General features: G+C 41.3%; 1 protein-coding gene across 1 annotated transcript; it reads left to right on the top strand.

Moving 5' to 3' along the window:
- The first annotated feature begins 7,904 nt into the window (after positions 1-7,904).
- Positions 7,905-21,278, top strand: LOC148523964 (olfactory receptor 6N1-like). Its single transcript, XM_088472483.1, has 3 exons — positions 7,905-7,938; positions 14,158-15,106; positions 21,256-21,278. Exons 1-3 carry the CDS (start codon positions 7,918-7,920, stop codon positions 21,276-21,278), a joined length of 993 nt encoding a protein of 330 aa, XP_088328609.1. The 5' UTR covers positions 7,905-7,917.
- The last annotated feature ends 745 nt before the right edge of the window (positions 21,279-22,023 follow it).

The raw sequence follows: 22,023 nt of genomic DNA, 5'->3' as shown, positions 1-22,023 counted from the left end.
CTAGTGGGAAATGGTCACTGATAAAAGACTGTCCATCAAATGGGATGGCTTGACTAACACTCCTAACTCAATGCCCCCAGAAGCAGTTAGTGTCTCACATTTCCCGCAAGAAGAGTACAAATTTTGAGACTATGCTCCGGGGCTGCACAGTAAAAACAGAGCTTGTACTGAAACCGATGGGTATGCTCAGTCACAGTTAACCGGGATCTGTTGATCTGCATGGGCTCTTCTTTACTTGTAGCGGAGAAAGACAGACCTGCCTCTGGTACAAACTGGTCCCGGGAATGGTCCTCTCACCCTCTACTTGCCAACCGTTCTCGATGGTGTAAATCAATCTTTATACACAAGGAGAGTACTTCAGCAAAAGACTGAGGAAGGTCCCAAGAAGCTAATTCGTCTTTGATTTTTTCCGAAAGACCATGAAGGAAGGTGGCCAAGAGGGCCTCTTCATTCCATTTTAATTCAGAAGAAATCCAATGCTGTTCCGGAAAGAAGGGAGATAATATAGGCTACTTTAGACCTTGATGTAGGGAAGTTCTGTGGCAAGAATTCGAATTGTGTTTCACACTGAATAACAAAACCTCAACAGCGTTTGGGGTTACCATCAAAACGTTCCAGGGATGCCAACTGAAGATGAGATTTTGGGCTTCCTGAAACCGGAGGATGAGCTAGAGGATTAGGCTTCCCCTTACTTCTCGTGCAGTCAGATGTCAGGTGCGGTGGTGGGTGATGTGCTGACGATTTTGCCTTAGGTGCTCTCGGAATTCCATGTGCAGCACTGTGTCTTGGTATCCAAGTTTGCTGTCATGGGCGCCACCATGATAGTCTTTCTCACCTGACTGTTTCTTTAACCAATGTAGCGTGGTCTTGGTCAGCAGTCACTGATCACCTATGAACTGCTACCTTAGGGTATATAACTAGGCTCTGGACACCAGGTAGTTGCCTGTGCAATGTCGTCGATACTGGTGTATGCTTGTTGTCATTCCGTTCCAGGTTCCTGTTCCTTGCTGTCAAGTTATTTCTATTACCACTCTCTAGTGCGTCTGGATTCACACATTGTGTACTCTGGGCCCGATTCAAACCCATTTGCTAGGATGCGTTCGCTCATAGCTGGCGATGGTTCGCATGAGTATGCATCACAGTGTGCATGCGCGAACTAGTCCAGTCAATCGGGAAGCATTCGCTCACTGTGCATACACTGCTCACTAGATTGAGTGACAACACAAGTCATTTGTGGTATGTAACAGGGGTTAGGCGATGGAAACAGGGGAGTGGAGGTGTGAATGCAATGGCCGGCCCTTACTGATGTCAGATGCTCAGGCTATACCCCAGTTACAAATGTGTACCATCTCCCATCCCTCCCATAGGGTATACGGGCCCCATCTCCTTTCCATCCCATAGGGTAACCTGCCCCATCTCCCTTCCCTCACATAGGGTAACCTAGTCCTGCCCCAACACATAATAATCATCCCCTCAGGCAGGGGATGGGGCTGGAATGTGGTAGGAGAACAGCCACCTGCAGACACAGAGACAGCAGCTCCTGCCATCCTACCCCTGCACCAGGTACTGGGACCGCCGCACGCCTCATACCGAGGAGCTTGGGACTGAAGCCTGACTGCCCTCCCACATCTACAGTAGCCTCTCCCATCACCAGGAGCAAGTACAGGTGGAGAAGATGCTGAGGAGGTATGGCCTGCTGCTCATCACAGGGCTACTGTGCAGGGCATGGGCTGCACAAGGTGAGGAGGGGGTACCGGGGGCAGAGCTAGTGCATCTGACATCAGTAAGGATCACCCACCCTCCGTTGTTCTCTCTCCCCCCCTTCCACTGGCCTCTCGCCCAGCCTCCTGGGGAGGTTTAAAAGTAAAGAAAAAAACTCGTCAGGGTGCAGGGGGGTTAGTTGCTGGGCCGGCGGGCCCCCTAAGTTGCCGGGTCCCATAGCAAGTGCACCCCTTACACCTTCTATAGTTACACCACTAGTTATAGATCACTGTATTATTTGTATGACATATGATAAAGTATGACAGCTCTTTGGTACGTTTTCACTAATAGTATGCTACTTTTTGGCTAATATTATGCTACTTTTTGGCTAACTTTGGCCCTGATTCAGAGCCGGACGCTCTGAAAGAGCGCTTGCTCTGAATCAGGGCATTTTTATTTTATTTTTGGAGCGGCCTCCTGGCCGCTCGCATAGCTGTGGGTGACCACCCAAAGCTATAGCGAGCGGCCATGATGATGGTCGCGATGGTCAAGACCATTGCGACCATCGGGCTTGCGACGAGACCTTTGTGGTAGGGTCTCATTCATCGCAAGCCCCAGAGAGCTTTCGGCTCTAACAGAGCCCAAATGGCAAGTGTTCCCTCTGCAACATCGACAGCTCACCCCCTTTGGTGCGAGACCTGGAGCGACGGATTGCCCGTCGCTAGCCGGGTCTCGCACATGCGCATGATGGAGCCGGCTCCGTTGTGCGCATGCGCTGTGGGCCACCATCGGCCCGGTTGCGAGCACTCAGCGTTTGCGACCGGGTCTGAATCAGGCCCTATGTGTGAAATGTACACATTTTAAATTGCTCTTTTCTTGTATATTCATATAGAGGAAAAGGCATGTTTTGAGAGCACTCGCACATTACACGGCTTATAACATGGCACACCACTGTATCCAATACTGGAGCGCAAGACAAGAGAGTCTTTTGTGCAATTTTAGCGAAGCTTGGTATGGATACATCTGTATACACAGGCTCACTGTACCTGCATAAAGGGAAGATTAAATATTAATTAAGCAGACACAACATAATATGTTTCGGGGCATGTGTTAGACCTTTTAATGGAACATCACAAAGGTCAAATGTACGTTATGAAAATAAATACTACAACTGGAATGTGATATTTGCACATTTACTTTATGTCAAATTTTTGGTGACTCTGGACTAAAAGTCATGGGATGTAATAGAAGCTACAGACAAAACTCGATGGTAATTCCATTGATTGGTAGCATGCTGAAAACCCCCCAAAACTCAACAAGCCAATGGAAAGTTCCATTACATAGAGTATGTCCATGTAAATCCATTGTAAGGATTAAGCTTTAGAAGTCGCTCAAGTTTTACCTTTTTTGCCCCATACAATATGTATTATATGTGTAGATACTGTAATACTTTGATAGGTTTGGGAAGGAGCTGGGTGTAGGTTGTGGAGAGTGGAGTGGTGAGTTTGTTTGGAGTTTGGTAGATACGGTGAGTTAATTGTAATTACTGCTTGATTTGACTTTTTGCATTCGTGTCTCTAGTTTATTTGTTTGCTTTATACGTTTCTTTGTTCTTGTCTTTTATGTCTGTTGGTCTGTCCCATGTTATTTGTATGTGAATGCTGGGTGCCCAATTCTGTTTGTACTGACTTTAATTTTTCAGTGTTAATTGTTGTTTGTTTTTTGTGTGGCGAGTGGGAGAAGAGCGGAGGCAGAGTTTAGTGCAGAGGAAGAGGAGGTTGGGGGTCCCCAAGAGTTAGTGGAGGATGGTGGAGAGGGGGCGGAGGAGGCAGACGGTGAGGAGGAGACAGAGGATGAGGAGGAAGCAGGAAGTCACCTGGCAAAACTAAATCATGGCGCAATGTCAGAGTTAGTCTTTTAGGAAAACTGTGCCCTGGTGCATAATGTTGCGCCAGTCTGTGACTGGATACTGGGCACTCTGCCACACAGAACATCCTTGCCAAGGAAATACAGCTGTGGCAATCTGAGTGGGACTCTGTCAATCCAGTTGGGCATGTAAAGAGCAATGTAAATAACCGTGGTTCTCCAACATTAAGTGCAGATTCACAGAGAAGCTGTCAGAGGATCGCAGAGAAATGGTGGAGGCCCACTCCTCAGATTGGGGTTTATTTATTTATTCATAGTTGCATATATATAGCGCCAGAATATTCCATTGAGCTCTACAATTGGGAACAACATAGTATTAAAACAAGACTGAGTAAAAGGCAAAGAGGTAAGAGGGCCCTGCTCACAAAGATTACAATCCATAGAGAAATAGGAATTGATACATAAGGCTCTTTGCTGACACAGCCTTATCAGAGCTGCTGTATCAGAAAGAGTTCTTTAGCAAATGAGGCCGAAAAATTCTGTATATACATCATTCTTTATAGCTGGCAATAAGGAATGATAATTAACTGGGCCCAATCACATTCATTTTTATAAATAAATAGGTAATTTAATGAGATTCCGCATTCTGGCCCTTATTCAGAGCCGTACGCTCTGAGCAGAGCGCACGCTCTGAATGAGGGCCGGCCTCCATGAAAATGGAGCGTCCTCCTGGATGCTCGTATAGCTGTGGGTCACCACCCACAGGCTATACGAGCGTGCAGTTTGATGGCCGCGATGGTCGTGACCATCGCGACCATCGAAACTGCGAGCCGGAGCCTGCGGTTGAGGTTTTCAACCGCAAGCTCCGGAGTGATTTTGGCTCTATCAGAGCCAAAATCACTCCCACTGACATCACTAGTGATGTCAGTGGGCCAGCTTCTGACGAGAGGCGTTCCCGTGGGAACGCCCCTGTCAGGGAGGCACGCCCCCGGCACGCCTACCTATCAATCAACATCGACAGCACGCCCCCTTTGATCAGACACAACGAGCGAAGGACTTTCCTTCGCTCGTCGCGTCTGGCGCATGCGCACGACAGAGCTCCCTCCGTCGTGCGCATGCTCAGTCCAGAACATCGACCCACTTGCGAGCGGACAGCCGCTCGCGAGTGGGTCTGAATCAGGCCCTCCTTTCTTTATTAACTATAATAGAACTGGGCAGGCAAGTTACCAAAGCTCTTTAAATTTCTTAAAAGCAATAAACACCGGACACACGAGGAGAGGTAGAGGATCTAAGATTGTAAAATGTTTACAAAATAATTATTACACTTGCACCACAGCAAAAGTGAGTTATGTTTATGAAAGAGAGATGACTTACTGTACATGTGAAGTAATGATTGATAAGAATGTTACTAATCTTCCATCCTCCCTCTGTATTCACCACATATTTAGTTGTAAAGGGGGCCTCTGGCTCATTGCTATACGCCTCAATTTTGCCAAGTTCAGCCTTATGAATTAGCATTGTGAATTATACAGCATGCATTTGCAATGTCTCCAACCTTATCGGGATTATAAATGAGTTCTCCACCAGATTTATCAAGGCACCTGACCCTGCTCTTCAATATTCCAAAGGTGCATTCTATCAGGCTCTTAGTAGAAATGAGCCCCTCATTGTATTTATGCTAAATCGGACCTCGTGGTTTCAACAGAGATGTCATACACCGGGTTTGACACCCATATCCTGAATCAGTTGAAATTAAGAAAGAAAAACAGGTAACATTAGTCCCAGTATACAAGCCAATCTTAGAGGTTATACAAAGTTAAACATACTTAGTTACTAGCCAACCCTCAGGCATCTCAGCACTCTCAAATTTGTCCTCAGGGCTGACTGGTGCAGGATACGGCAAGACCCAGGGAAGTCCAATACCACATTAATAACCTTCAGGTTTGCATCACAGACCACCTGCACATTGAGTGGAAATGAAGCCGATTGGCTATTCTTGCCTATACTGTACATATCATTGCCCAAGTGAAGTGCTCTCAGTGTAATATGATACAATCAATGGCTCCCAGGACATTAGCTAGTCCTATAGAAGGCAACCTTAAGGTCCTGCTACTCTGACTCGTGACTGAGGTTGGATATATACTGTATGTGCTCATTAATTTAGCCTCCAACACTTGTCTAAAGTGCCTAGAAAACTTCAATGTGTAATCCGTAACACTCTTGAGCTCACAGAGTTACTACCAGACAAAGGTTTAAGATCATCTCTCACCTGATCATGGTTCAGGGGGTTTGTGTGATTCAGTGTAAACAGCTAAACCACCTCTTAATCTGGGGAGTGTCCCAGGCCATTCATGATCCGTAGGGAAGTCTGAGACATAGCCTACAGTACTTGCGTCATAGTTTTGGTATTCTTGGTCCACCCACCTCCTACGCTGATTCTCATTGAGAGTAAGGAGCCCACTTGCAAAGAGCTCAAATGAGTTCCCCAAAACTGCCATCACTACCTCCACACACAAAGGAAATAGACTATGGGCTGGTTTAGTTAGACTGTAAGTATATTGCATTACGCCACTTGTGTGCTTATAGTCCTCAGATGTCAGATTTAATCAATCTCTCTGCCCTGTGTCACATGTATTACATATGGCAACTTAAAATAAATTTGTAGAGGAAGTTGCATTGTGGTTTAATTGAGTAAGGTGCTATTTTGACAAGTTTGCTTGTAATCTCAGCTTAAAAATCAATACAAAAATGCTGGAATCGCACCACTTTGGCAAAATCACAACCTTTTACATTCTCCCCTATGTCTTCTGTCTGCTTAATAATACCCCTTTTACACCGGAGCTAAAACCCGGGTTTTTGAAGGGTTAACCCGGGCAGCTCCCTGGTGTAAAAGGGGAGAGAGTTGGATCGCCAGGTCGAGTGACCTGGCAATCCAACCCAGGTAGCTAGCAGGGTTTAACACGGGCATATCCCGTGAAACCATGCTGTGAGAACAGCGCACTCCGGGTCACGATGACCTGGAGTGCGCTGCTAGCCGGCCGATTGGTCCGGCTTCAGTGGCGCTTGGAGATGACGTCATCTCCAAGCGACCACTTTCACTCCGCAAAAGCCGGGTCTATGCAGACCCGACTGCGGTGTGAGTGGCGCTGACTCGGGAATATCCCAAGTCGGCGCCGGCAAAATTCCGAGTCTGATCCGGATAGGAACTTTGGGGGTCATTCAGACCCACTCACGAGCGGCAGTACGCTCGCAAGTGGGTCGATGTTCCCCACTGCGCATGCGCATGACGGAGGGAGCTCCATCGTGCGCATGCGCGAGACCCGGCGAGCGACGGGCTTTCCATCGCTCGGTGTCTCACACCAAAGGGGGCGTGCTGTCGATGTGCTGTCCCATGGGAACGCCTACTGTCTGAAGCCGGCCCCACTGACTAGTGATGTCAGTCGGAGTGATTTTGGCTCTGATAGAGCCAAAATCACTCCTGGGCTTGCGGCTTGGAAACCCGACCGCAGGGTTTCCCTCGCAATTCCAATGGTCGCGATGGTCAAGACCATCGCGACCATCTTTTTGCACGCTCGTATATGCTGTGGGTGGTGACCCACAGCTATACGAGCGTCCAGGAGGACGCTCCATTTTAATGGAGGAGGGCCCTGATTCAGAGCGAGCGCTCTGGTCAGAGCGTCCGGCTCTGAATCAGGGCCCTTGTTCCAACTCCGGGTCAGACCCGGAATTTAGGTGGAAAAGGGGTATTAATATGAGATTAATCCTCTTTTGCTGGCTAGTTGAGTCTCCCACGTTAATTATAATTATTGGCTAAATTTTGGAGACATTTGTCCAATCCTTTGTAATTGCTAATTAATTGTCTTGTTTAAGGTAATAGATTCACAACAACCACACAATACAATGTCATTGTGACTTTCCATAATGTATTCCATATGGGATAATTTTTGGTCACTTCTGTTTATACAATGCCAACTATCCCGTCCCTGATTAGTCCCTGTAGGAAAAGACTCAGGGTGGGTTATTTTTATTATCATAAACACCAACAACAACAACAAAGTCATTAAGGAGGTCTGGGACACAAACAAAGTATCAGCACACTAATTAATCAGACCTGTGAGAATTAGAACAATCACTGTATGCCCCTATTTGTGCTATAACAAGGGGTATAAATAGAATTTGACTCAATCTTTCTTCGCAGGGGAAGAGAAATTTGAAACAGTTTATAACGCTTTAGACCACATATGTGCATATAAATAAAATGTTATTAATAAGAAAGCTTAATAATGTATTAAACTCCCAGTTAGATTAATTAGAAAGTGTATTCAATTATTATCATTGCATATTTTTGCAATGGGAGCTGATCATTCAAAGGTAAGTCTGATTAGTATTGGGATTGTGGCATATACAGTAAGTGTGTGCTCTGTTTTGTGTTCATTAACATTTAGTGTGTATTTAAAACAATGAGGGACTGTGCTAAACTTTTCTGTCCAACCTGCATTATCCTGAAAGCTCAGTACAGTTTTACATAATTCCATACTGTAGTTTTGTTTTACATTTATTTCAATGTTACATACTAATATCTTACATTATTACATTGTCACATATAGTACTGTAATTAGTTATATATTGCATTATTACATTGTCACATACAGTATAGTACTGTAGTTAGTTATATTTTGCATTATTACATTGTTACATATAGTATAGTACTGTAGTTAGTTATATCTTACATTATTACATTGTCACATATAGTACTGTAGTTAGTTATATCTTACATTATTACATTGTCACATATAGTACTGTAGTTAGTTATATATTGCATTATTACATTGTCACATACAGTATAGCACTGTAGTTAGTTATATCTTACAATATTACATTGTCACATATAGTACTGTAGTTAGTTATATATTGCATTATTACATTGTCACATACAGTATAGTACTGTAGTTAGTTATATCTTACAATATTACATTGTCACATATAGTACTGTAGTTAGTTATATATTGCATTATTACATTGTCACATACAGTATAGTACTGTAGTTAGTAATATTTTGCAATATTACATTGTTACATATAATACAGTAGTTAGTTATATTTTGCATTATTACATTGTTATATATAGTACTGTAGTTAGTTATATTTTGCATTATTAGATTGTTACATATAGTACTGTAGTTAGTTATATTTTGCATTATTATATTGTCACATATAGTACTGTAGTTAGTTATATATTGCATTATTACATTGTCACATACAGTATAGTACTGTAGTTAGTAATATTTTGCAATATTACATTGTTACATATAATACAGTAGTTAGTTATATTTTACATTATTATATTGTCACATATAGTACTGTAGTTAGTTATATATTGCATTATTCCATTGTTACATATAGTACTGTAGTTAGTTATATATTGCATTATTATATTGTCACATATAGTACTGTAGTTAGTTATATATTACATTATTCCATTGTTACATATAGTACTGTAGTTAGTTATATATTGCATTATTACATTTTAACATAGTTATATAGTTACATATAAAAATCATTATACCGGTACATTGGGGTCTGTGTACTAAGCCTTAGAGAGTGATAAAGTGGACAAAGATAAAGTACCAACCAATCAGTTCCTAACTGTCATTTTTCAAAAACAGGGACAGATGTATGAAGCTCTGGAAAGTGATAAAGTGCAGAGTGATAAACGACCAACCAATCAGGTCCCAGCTGTCATGCTACAGGCTGTGTTTGAAAAATGACAGTTGGGAGCTGACTGTTAGGTCATTTATCACTTCCCAGAGATTCATACATCTGCCCTACAGTCAGTAAAGTAACTAGGAGCTGATTGGTTGGTACTTTATCTCCGTTAATATTATCTCTCTCCAATACTTAGGGCCTGATTCAGCTTCAGATGGAATAGCTAAGCTGCTCGCAAGCAGCTTAGCTATTCCGTCTGTGCTGATATGGTAATGCTGCATGGAGGCATCACGCCCCCTGCTGCGTTACATATCTGAGCTGCGTTGCCCGACGCAGCATCTGATACTCTGCGGACCATCGTTTTAGGAAATGGAGGCCATCGCTGCCCCCTCCCTGCCCCAAAATGGCAGCAGACTGACAGTGATTGACTGTCTGCTGCCATTTTGGGGCAGGGAGGGTACAGTGATGGCCTCTGTTACCTAAAACGATGGTCTGCAGAGTATCCGATGCCGCGTTGGACAATGCGGTTTACGTGCAGGCACGCAGACCCGTTCTACACATGTGCAGAATAGGTCTTGGGCCTGCACAGATTCCCGAACACCGGATTCTGCGTTCTGCAGTGCACTAAAGTGCACGGCTGAATTAGGCCCTTATTACATAGACCCTATAGTTTGTAAAGTTAATAAAAAAGTTTCAGGTCAATGTTTCATTAATTTTAAAGGTTTTATACAAAGTACTAAGTAAATCCAGGATGAATGTGCAATATTACACTTTGACAAAACCAGGTTTCACTATAAAGAGACATAGTTATAATCTATGGATAGAATAAGAGCCAGGAAGGAGGTGTCCCAGCTCATCTGTAAATAGCAGAGTCAAATAAACATTGCCCAGCATTGTGCAGTACATGGAAAGGCAGCCGGCATTTACCCATTTCAGTTAGAATTCTGCTACTAATTTGCCATCATCACCTTAAGCAGTAAATAATTCCACAGCTTAACCTCTCTTACAGTAAAGAACCCTTCCTAGCTGATGATGAGCGGTTCGGTTTTGACTCAGTAACGTTCGGATCTGAAAACATCATGTTATTGGCTGTCCGGCTGTCATGTGTTATGGACAGCCAATGAGATGACGTTTTCAGATCTAAACTTACTGGTGGTGGAAAGAACCCAGTCAACACAGAACCGCTCATCTCTAGAAAAAGATGATTCATTTATTAAACAAACGATTTATATACCCTCCGGGTATATATTTACAGTCCTAAGTGGGATGAATATATGTGGACAATGGAGGAGGCGCCCCTTCAGTGCTGGCGCCAGGCGGCAGGCGCCTCCATTGTCACCCATAGTTCTGCCCCTGGTAGGATGAGAGGACGTCTGTACGTAGCATATTCACCAGGATTACATCAGGCACACCTCACCTGCACTTACTGTTTTTAATCATTTGATGTACTTGTAAAAGATGCACTCTCTATTAGGCTTCACAAGACATGAAGAAAACCTCTGTAATACAGTAGAAATCACTACTGATCTTTGTTATTGCAAAAACATAATGTTAGCAAGAGCTATAAAGAAATCGACCTATCAGTGTCAGTCATGTATTCACAATCAGCCAATCAGAAGCAGCTCAGTAGTGCTGATAGCCGCCATCATAATCATTGTGTATCTACACCGGATCACAAATGATATAGGTAGATGTATACAGTATATATGCCAGTCTGCATCTATCTGCTGTTACACAAAGGACCTTACTGCACGTGATCCATGCTATAATATTCCTTCCGTCACCCGTCCCACTTCTACAGTCACAGGTGTTTGTTAGTGTCACAGCCTCAGAAATCTGCACCCAGCTGGTTCCCTGCACATGATGTTTATCCATTTAAGCCGCGTATCCACTTGCAGATATAAATGAGCGATTGAACGATAACGACATTGTTATCGTTCAATCTCTGATTAATCATGCATAAATCAGGCAGTTTAATGTCGGAAACGACCAGCGATGCTCGCTCCCGCTGGTCGTTACTGACATCACTCACCGATAACGACAGATTGGCCATGTTCAGGGATGGGGGAGGTTGCCTACACTGAACGACATATCATATAGTGTAGGCACTGCAGGGGATAAGGAACGACTGTACGATTACAATGTTGTAATAATCATACTGTCCTTCCACTATCTGCTAGTGAATACGCGGCTTGTTCCCACATTGCATCATTCAAAATCTGGTGCCTGTGCCCGCTTTACTGCCCTATTCATGCCCATAACCTTGTTGGGCGTGCGATCACCTGCCACTGCTGAATTTGCATACGCTGGGTGCAAGTGTACACATCTAGAGGGTGGGTCTGAATCGAGCCCTCAGTTCACATTACCAAGTACAACCACTGTACTACTCTGCCATTTGCTATCCTGGACTGTGCTATTAACAATATGCATATCTTAGTGACATGAGCATGTATGGACAACTTAATTTTTTGCCCATCAACAAAGTTACTAATAAAAAAAAATAATAAGGACCTGGCACTATACTGATTGCTGTCAGACTGCACTAAATGTGATGTTTTTATAGCTACGCTCTGTCTTCAACCATTTCTCCACTTATATATACATAATTTCCCCTAGGCCGAGTATTCTCAATTTATTTACATTTGTATGTAAATCCATAGGAAACAGTTTCATATAATGTAATATATTGCATACTGTAAATGACACTCCCAATGTCCAGATTAGAACTAGTAATAATTATATTTGTTAGGTCCGATCGGCAATTGGTTAACCTACAATAAATTTTGGAATCATATCCCTCATTATCCTTTCAAATGATTTACTCAAAAAAAATGGTCTATAATGTTCTGATTTTGTTGTCTGCTTTCGACCATCTCATGCAATAACCTGGTTATGAAGCGGTATATAAATATACATAGTGGTCTATAATAGTTGTTTGTGCAATAACGCTACAGTATATCGGCTATTCATTATGAAACTATTCACAAATCAATGTTGCCGGCTTCTACCAGTCTCAAAAGAGTGTGAAAAGATAATCTAAGGTGTTCTACCTTCTTATCTAGTAGATGTAATCTATTAACTAAATTTTGTCTGCAAAATCAATGATACAGTATGTACAATATATATTGTGGCAGGTAATATAGTTCTTTTTGGGAACTTTCATTAATCATTTTGTAACCACTAAATCTGTTGTGCAAAATAAATGAGCCCTACAGAAATTATACATCAATGTTTCGTAGCACAAAATTATTTTACATCTAATGTGCTACTATTATGCTATGGTTGCAATAGAAATTTCTCAAAAAGTTTATTGCAGTCAGAGAAAAAATTAGAGATGTATGGTTCGGTTTTGCTGAAAACTAAACAAACTCTAACTTTGGGGCTCCGAGTTGAGTCAAATCCTGACTCAGATCACTTTTGGGGTTCCAAGTAGAACAGCCTCCTGGCTCGGGTCTGCTGTAAGTTCGTAACATGGATTTAAAAACTGAATCTCAGGTTTTGAATTGCATGTAAACACGTACAAATTACGTGATTTTAGCTGTTTTTATCAATTTTAAAGAAATCCAAAACCAAAGCAGGAAAAACCAAAACACTTCAGGGTGATTTTGCCAAAACCATAACATTAGGGGGTGGTTTTGCCAACACCAAACCAGGGAGGTCCATGCACATCTCTAGAAAAAACACCAACCTGTTTGCCAGTTGCAGTACAGTGACATAAGAAATCAATATTATTCACTAGTTTCTGCCAAACATTACAGCTCCATATAATCATTTTTGTAAATGAAATTATTATGTGTGTGTACTTTCTAGAAGTTAGATGTTAAAAGTAGCATAAAAATTAATTAGTGAAATAGGTAATAATGGTAAAACACATCCACACACTTCCATGCTTACTACGTACTTTAATGCTAATTACAAATTACTTGATGTGCACCATAAATTGCCTTCAGTTTTGTAATCCTGTGTCTGGGTGGTTCACCACCTTCAAAATGGATACCTACTCCCTGGTCTATGGAAATGCCTGCATAAACTAGAATTGGTCAACTTATTTGTTTTGTACTTTATAAGGCGCTGCAGAACGCTTGTGGCACCATATAAATAAATAATAATAATAATAATAATAATAATAATAATAATGATAATAATAATAATAATAATAACAATAATAATAATAATAATAATAATAATAATAATAATAATAATAATAATTGTGCAATTGTGTGTGTGTGTGGGGGAAGGGGGAGGGGATGGATCGCCAGAGGCGCTCAGTGCAAAAGTGTAAGTGTCAAATCTAAGTCCAAAGTCTGACCAATTTGTCTACACACTTTTTATTTAAAATAAAACGTAGTAATAAAGTATAGCATACAATAACAGTGTGTAACATCTGCAGATAATGCACAGGCGCCGTGAACAGTAAAAATTTACCATCCGGTCAGTTTGGCAGTTTATTTCTCCAAATGAGCTACTGTAAATTTTTATTTCAATTTTGAATTTAATGGTACAATCACATTTTGTAACACAAATGTAAGTGGGGCAAAAAAATATCTGTAAATAAAATGTGCTGTTTTAAAAAACAATAAATTTTGCGATAACATATATTATTTCTAACAATTACATTTTATTTTGTCCTACACAAAAAGATTTGTATTGCAAACACGACTGTGTGACACTGAAATGTAGGATATTAATACAAAATCCCAGCATCCTGAAGACTAACATTTATTATCCCCATAACCACCGACATCTTGACATGATAACACCTGCACCTACCTTGCACAAGATAATTTCCACAAAAATAAATGCATATATGTGTAATTATCTTTAGTAAAGCTGAATTATCCAATTTAATTATTTATTTTTTTTGCATTTCAATAATCACTTCCAGGTTAAGGGAGAATATATTTATTTGTCTGGTTCTTCCAATCTGACTTTCAGCCCTGTAACCGAATTCATCATCTTTGGATTCCCGAGTCTTCAGAACTATCATATTTTGCTATTTTGTCTGTTTCTCTTTATATACCTCTTCACCCTCACTGGTAATGGCATCATCTTCTTCCTGGTCATACTTGACCAAAGACTACAGACTCCAATGTATTTCTTTGTCGGCAATTTGTCTTTCCTAGACATGAGCTACACCTCTGTCACCATCCCTAAGATGCTGGCGAAGTTCTCGATGCATCTTGATACCATTTCATACACAGCCTGTTTTATGCAGATGTATATTTTCCTGTCTTTAGCAGCAACAGAGTGTTTACTTCTGACCGTAATGGCATATGATCGATATATTGCAATATGCTCTCCTTTACATTATCCAACAATTATGACCAGGAGATTATATATAATTCTCTCAGCTGCAGCATGGTCTGGGGGTTTTATGTTTCCAGCCACTTCCTTAATCTTAGCCTTGAAATTACCTTTTTGTGGTCCTAATATCATCCACCATTACTACTGTGATCACCCACCATTGCTACAACTGGCTTGCACCAACACATCCTTCAATGTTGCAGTTGGGTCCTCAATTGGTGCCTTTATTATTTTAATAAGTTTTACCTTTGTTATTATTTCTTACCTTAAAATAATACTAGCAATCCTCAAAATAAATTCCAACTATGGACGCAAGAAAGCGTTTTCCACATGCGCTTCCCACTTCACGGTGGTAAATATATTTTTCCTGCCACTTATCTTCATGTACATTCGGCCAACAGCATCCTACTCCTCAGATGTGGACTCTCTAGTGGCCATGTTGTATACAGTATTAACGCCAATGATGAACCCTATCATATACAGCCTTAGAAATAAAGACATTAATAATGCTTTTAGGAAGAAAATAAACTGTAAGAGGATCAGATAAGACCAGAAAGTCAAATATATTAATGATATGAGTAATATTGGTTTATTAATTTATATATGTTAATAAAAGTGCAATTAAATTTATTGATATTAGAAATAACTCCATCCAAATGTGATTTTTTTTTCTAATTGTTTTATTACATAATATTTTTACATATTGGTATGACAATATATATAATAATAATAATAATAATAATAATAATAAGTATTATTATTATAAATAATAATAATAATAATAATAATAATAATAAATAAAATAATAATATATATGGTATACAACTTTGTTAACTTTATTGATATAAACTGAGGCCTGACTTCATATTGTTCAGTATATGGGGGAGATGCATCAAAGCTCAGAAAAAGATAAATTGGAAAGAGATAAAGTACCAACCAATCAGCTCCTAACTTTCAATTTTCAAACAGCTATAAAATTGGAGTATGACAGTTAGAAGCTGATTGGCTTATACTTCATTTCGATCCTTTTTATCTCTCTTCAAGGTTTGATACATCTCCATCATAAACTGAACAATTGGAAGTCAGGCCAAAGTTTAGGTCAATAAAGGTAACAAAGTTGTATACCAGGAAAAATGAAAGATCACAAAAAAAAGATATTATTGTATTATAACAATGTAATATATAACACATTTGTGTTTACTCATGTGAATCTTCCAGCCGGACAAAGTAGAACATGGGGACATTTTATAAAATGTTAAATACTCCTGGGTAGCAAGGTTCCAGATTGTGAAGATGATGTTATTGTACCAGAGGAATTCCCATAGGTACAAATCGTTCTAACACATTTTGTGGGTGGGGGAGGACTGTTAGCTGCAGGTATAAAGGCCTGATAGGGACCAATCCTGATCCTATTGTAATTCAGTCATGTGATAAATCAACATTAAGGAAAGTTCTTTTCTTTATCTTGTATTCCACTGGTTGGAAACACGGGAATTGTTTGGACTCCATTTACTGGAAACACATATATTATATTCCTTGTGTTATATCTTCCAGAAGTTCCCTTTGCATATGCTCCAGATTATTAAATGTATATGTTGGCAGCTAACAGCTCGTCCCCAAATCTGAGAAACATGAGGAAGGCAAGTCAGATGCTTGGTTGCATAGGGAGAGGAATCAGTACTGTGTTCAATTCTGGAGGCCATATCTCCAGAAGGATATTAATACATTAGAGACTGTACAATGAAGGGCAACTAAAATGATGCAAGGTCTACACCACAAAACGTACCAGGAAAGGCTAAAAGATCTTAATATGTATAGTTTGGAGCAGAGAAGGGATAGGGGGACATGATAGAAATGTTCAAATATATAAAGGGTTTTAACAAGGTAAAGGAAGGAGACATTCTTCAAAGAAAGAGAACTATTAGAACAAGATGACATGTACTAAAACTGGAGGGTGGTAGGTTCAAGGGAAATTTTAGGAAAAACTACTTCACAGAAAGGGTAGTGGACAAGTGGAATAGCCTCCCATCAGAGGTGGTGGAGGCTGAGACAGTAGAGCAATTTAAACATGCATGGGTTAGACATAAGGATATCCTTCAGAAGAAGTAAGGATCAATAAGGGTTGAGGTAATAATATGTTTAAAAATGGGGCAGACTAGATGGGCCAAGTGGTTCTTATCTGCCGTCAAATTCTATGTTTCTATGTTCTATGTTAAACATTGTTGAAAAAGCCCCCATTGATGGTGCAAAACTAGTCAGAGGTTATCTGTGGACCCTAGGATCAAGTCTGTGTTACCCACATGTGTGCTGCTTTTGCCGGGAGCTCCGGAGACATGGACGTTTACCTGTTATTGCCAGATGGGATTCGCTCAGCAAGGTGGAGGCAGAGATACATTGCTGCCCATTGAGAACACAGATACGAGCTTGGAGAATCCCTTGTCTAAGAGTAAAGACACTCCTCTCCCCCGGACCTCTTTCCTTCGACCAGTCAAGAGGGAACAAGCGGATCACACAAAGAGGAGACCTAATATAACTTTTGGCCCCTATTACGAACGGGAGGCAATCGGGAAGCCGACTGCCTAAATACCGGCAGCCGGCTTCCCGACTGTCTTATCCCGGCAAGGGTGAAATGCCGGGCGTCTAGATGTAGACGCCCGGCATTTCCCCGACGCCGGGAGACCGGCGCCCGGCATCACGATCGTAGTGATGCCGGGCACCGCGAGCGGGCAGCCGCGGGGGGGAGGGTTAGGTTTAGGGCTCCCGGGGGGGACTTAGGGTTAGGCACCACTCCGGGAGGGTTAGGGTTAGGCTAGGGGGAGGGAGGGTTAGGCACCCCCGGGGGGGACTTAGGGTTAGGCACCCCCCCGGGGGACTTAGGTTTAGGCAGCGGGGAAGGGGTGGTTAGGGTTAGGCACTTAGAGGGGGGATTAGGGTTAGGCACTTGGGGGGGAAGTTAGGGTTAGGCACCCTTAAGGAGGGTTAGGGTTAGGGGGTTAGGTTAGTGGATACTTACCTATCCACGATCGGGATTTCCAGCGCTGTCGGCCTTCCGCTGCGTCGCACTCTGCTCCTGTCGGGCTGCTGCTGATGGGAATCGAACCGGCGGTATTTCATACCAATTCCTTATGAACTGCTTGGAGATTTATATCGGACATTTGTCCTCAATTGATTCCAACATTTATTCATGCAGACTGAAAAAAATTTGTTATCACGCATTGAAAAGAACACTTTTCACAATTCCCACGTGTGGGCACAGTGATAATTTTTTATTAATGTTTATGTTTTTTGTATATATCCACCTAAACTCTCTATGGTTGATATGCGCACTATACCTTACAGACTTAACACAACTAAAGACTTATCTAAAATAAACACACGGACAACAGGAGTTGGATTTAAAATTAAAGGTCAAATTTATTTGACATTAGATTATTAATAGTTAATAAAATATTGAATTTGGGCAATCGAATTAGATAATTAGATGTTGCCCATTGAACATAATTGTGAGGTTAAAGTTAGTATGCTGGCGGACAACAAAGAACGTACACACCCACAAAACACACTCAGACCTGACGGGCTGTGTCATTTCCCGGTCAGGACGTTTCTGGCCTATCACTGAACAAGGAGAGCACACCCATCTAATTTGTATAACTAAAAGCACATTACCGTTCTTTCTGCCACAACACACAAAACAAACAAACACACAACAAACAGGGAGGGAGGGTGGGATTTCCAGAAACAAAGAGGCTGGTTCTTTGAATAACAGACCTAATATACCAGCAAGGCCCAACCCACAAAGAACCCTATAGGCTAAGACTAATGATTGACACCAACCTCAAAGTCCTTTAAAGTATACTGCTCCCACAACCATGGGGTTTAACCTGGCTCAGTCAGATTGCACCTGCCTTACGCTGTCCTTCTACAATTTTATTATTAATAATATTTGGATCCTATGTTTATATTGTTTTTTCAAACATATTAATTATTTTCCATATTATTGAGAGATTGATCTGATTCAGAGCCACTCGCTAGATGCAATCGCTCGCATCCAGCATATGCAAATTCAACAAAGTGACGCCATGGCAGGCACTCGCTCGGAAAGACATAAGCACGCCCACTTTGGCTGTGCGAGCGATCGTTCTGTGTATGCAGACACCCATTAGTGTATGTTTCAGATGCCCACTAGCGCACGTCATCTCCAGGAAGTGTATTAAAACATTGGTACATCGAGGATCATCGGAAGCTAACGCAGCGCTTGTGGTTGCCTTACCCTGCCGCAAGCACTGCGAGGACTTCAGTTTAAAAAACAGGCATGTGACGTGTACTATGACACTGCCTGTTAATTATGCACACCTTAGACACGACGTTGAAACACCCAGGCTCGCCTGCGTTCGCACCTCCACTCCCCCGTTATTAGAGTCCTGCCCCTGTTACCACCCACAAGCGGCCTCTCCTGTCACTCATTTCACTGGGCTGTCTGTGCTGGGCGAGCGAGCGGGCTGTGATTGCACAGAGTAGTTTTACACGCGCAGAACGAAGCATGCGCATGCGCGGTTGCATACCATTGGGCCTCTTGCAAGCGTACAGCACTTGCGAGCGGCTCTGAATCAGGTCCTATATGTGCTATTTTAGTGTTAAACGTGCTGTTTGTTGACCGGTCAATGAAAAACATATTTTAATGTACATATGATAATAAATGTGTTTATATATTTTTTGGAATCTTATGACAATTTCTATACAAGTTCTTACTTTTATTAATTAGCACAAGGGTATCTTTTCTGTTATAATTAAATTTTAGTCTGCAATATATACCGAGTTAATTTATACAATATAGTCTATTTGATTAACTGAACTGATGTCTGAACAGACAAATAACAGTAATACTGTAGATTGATTATTTATTCACATTTTTTTATGATTAAAATTAGGGACAATAACCTAATTTGTACAAGAACATAATTGGGGCTATTTTTTTTTTTTTTATCACGGTATATGTGATGTAGCCTTTTGCAAATATATTCTCCTTGCCTGGTATATTAAATAGGATAATTATAGTCAACATCCTAGTATTAATTATTTGCATTTGCATTTCTACCGTAGTTTGAGTCAGGTTTTAAATAAATTGAAAGCTTATGTTAGGTAGATGGTTTTGGTGGCTCTTGGGGAAGAGGTTGATAGAAGTCTTCAATACCCACTATAAAAACACAGCAATATTTTGTTAACATCAAGGTTTCTAAATACTGTAGTATGCACAAATATATAAAATGATTTGAAACTAATTATTAATATATTGCCAACTTGTTAGAGTGCTTATATTAACTGCATCCCAGAAGGTTGCCTAGCAAGTGGGATGCTCTTCATTAAGATGGGTACAAACCAGGCCAACCCACCAACCTTACTAATGATTGGTAAGTGCATACACACTTACCAATCGTTTGGCTGTCTGCGATGACATCACAACTGGGCGAGTCTTTAAATCACCCACCCAGTTGAGATGTCAGTCACTGCCGGGTCCCTGCAGCAAATGTACGGGCAGTCGGTGGGTCGCCCATACATATATGTCAGATGCGCTGATATATCTGCAAGGTATTTCAGCATCGACTGTGCTGCAGGGCAGATGTGATATGTCTGAACAATGGCCCTCATTCAGAGCCGCTCGTTAGCGGCAGTACGCTCGTTCCGAGCGATGTTTGCACATCTGCGCATGCGTACGGTTTTTAGTACGCATGCGCGAACCAGTCAGTGCGGTCAAAAATCGTTGTTACGCAATATAGCGAGTGCCTGCTATTTTGAGTGACAGAATGAGGCGTATGTGGGTGGTAACAGGGGAAGGTGCTTGAAAACGGGGAGTGGAGATCCGAACGCAGGCGTGCTTAAAGGTCAAAACGGGCGTTTTATGGGTGTGTATATTTAAAACAGCAGCGTCATTGTTCACGTCACTGGGTTATTTTATAGCCAGAACTGCTCGCAAATTTGTGGTAGCAAACACCAACCACAAGAATAGCGAGCAGTTCATACGCTGGTCGATGTACTCGATTAATCTAATAAATAGCGGACATGACGTAGGATGCGAGCGGCCAGGGGGCGTTTTTAACAAATAAACGTATGTTTTGCTCGCTCGTTCAGACTTAGAGTTGTGAACAGACTACAATGTGCGTACGGATCATTTGAATAGCCACCCCTTGTTTTTAAACGAACGACCGCAAATAGCGAACGGCTCTGAATGAGGGCCAATGTACAGTAATTCACAGACCTATTGTCTGTACACACCTGCCTATGCACTACAGATATATAACTAGACCGACGATATATCTGTCAGTGTGTATGGAGTATTAGTCTGTAGCTGTACCGATCTACACTGATTTTAATCACACACTCCATTGCAATCAGTCACTCATTGGGTCAAAGTAGATTAAATAGGAGTCAGCCACATTGCCGGGCATAGTTTCAGCCTCAGTTCCATGCTCCAGGATACTGTACGTTTGTATTATTCTGCTCTTGTGTTTTTGACCTCTGATGACTTTCTGTAACAAGTTTCTTTGCCACCTGGATCTCAACTACTAATCTTCTCCCTTTAGCTTAAAAAGTAACCTTGGATCTGTTTGACGTCGTAATTTGCCTTTTCCTTTTTGTATGTTGGTAAACAGTTATTCACCTTTCATTGTTTTGCTGAGTACAGTACGCTCTGGTATAATTGGATGAAGTCTCCGATCATATAGAGACATATGTATCAAAATTCCCATTTTTAATGCGGATGTGTTAAATATTTTTTGCTCAAATTTGCAATGTGAAAATGTATATTCTCACGCAAATTTACCATGGGTCTCTTGCCAGGAGACAGGCTCCGATAAAAACCCATCCAGGAGAAGAGCTGGAAGTTGTGTGATAGCATAGCACTATCACACTGTTATCTGGTTTAGGTCCCTGATGCACACTGTGCATGCACTGCTGTCGAGCAGCACATGCGTCAACGAAGCCGGAGGATCCCTCTCCAAAAAGTTTTTTTATTTAGAAAAAATACTTACTCCTGGCCTATATTTGGAAATAAGAAAGATTTATTTATTTACAAGAGTACTGCATCCTTTATTAGCTTGGGGGACCTAGTGCAGTACATATTTTTTTCAATTATTTTTTTAAACCCTATTTGGGTTATCTTCAATAATGAAAAAGTCAGCCTTAAGAGGGGTCTTCAAGTATTTATTTATTAAAGTATTTTTTTCTTTAAACCTGTCTCTTTTTTTATTTATATGTATTTATTCCTTGGAGCAAAAGCGATGCAGGGGGCCCAGGTACGGTACCGGGATGGAAGATCTACAGTGTCTAGATAGACAATCAAAAAATCGACACCAGATGGTTGAGATGCAAATGGTTGAAATGCTCAAAAGGTCGACAGATTAAAATGATCGACAGTTATAATGTTGGCAGTGTCAAATGGTCAACATGTCCA

This window comes from Taudactylus pleione, unplaced genomic scaffold, assembly GCF_031769625.1.
Source record: "Taudactylus pleione unplaced genomic scaffold, aTauple2 ptg000124l, whole genome shotgun sequence".
Taxonomy (NCBI): domain Eukaryota; kingdom Metazoa; phylum Chordata; class Amphibia; order Anura; family Myobatrachidae; genus Taudactylus; species Taudactylus pleione.
Note: the sequence above shows the minus strand (reverse complement) of the source record. Positions and strands in the feature narration are given on the sequence as shown.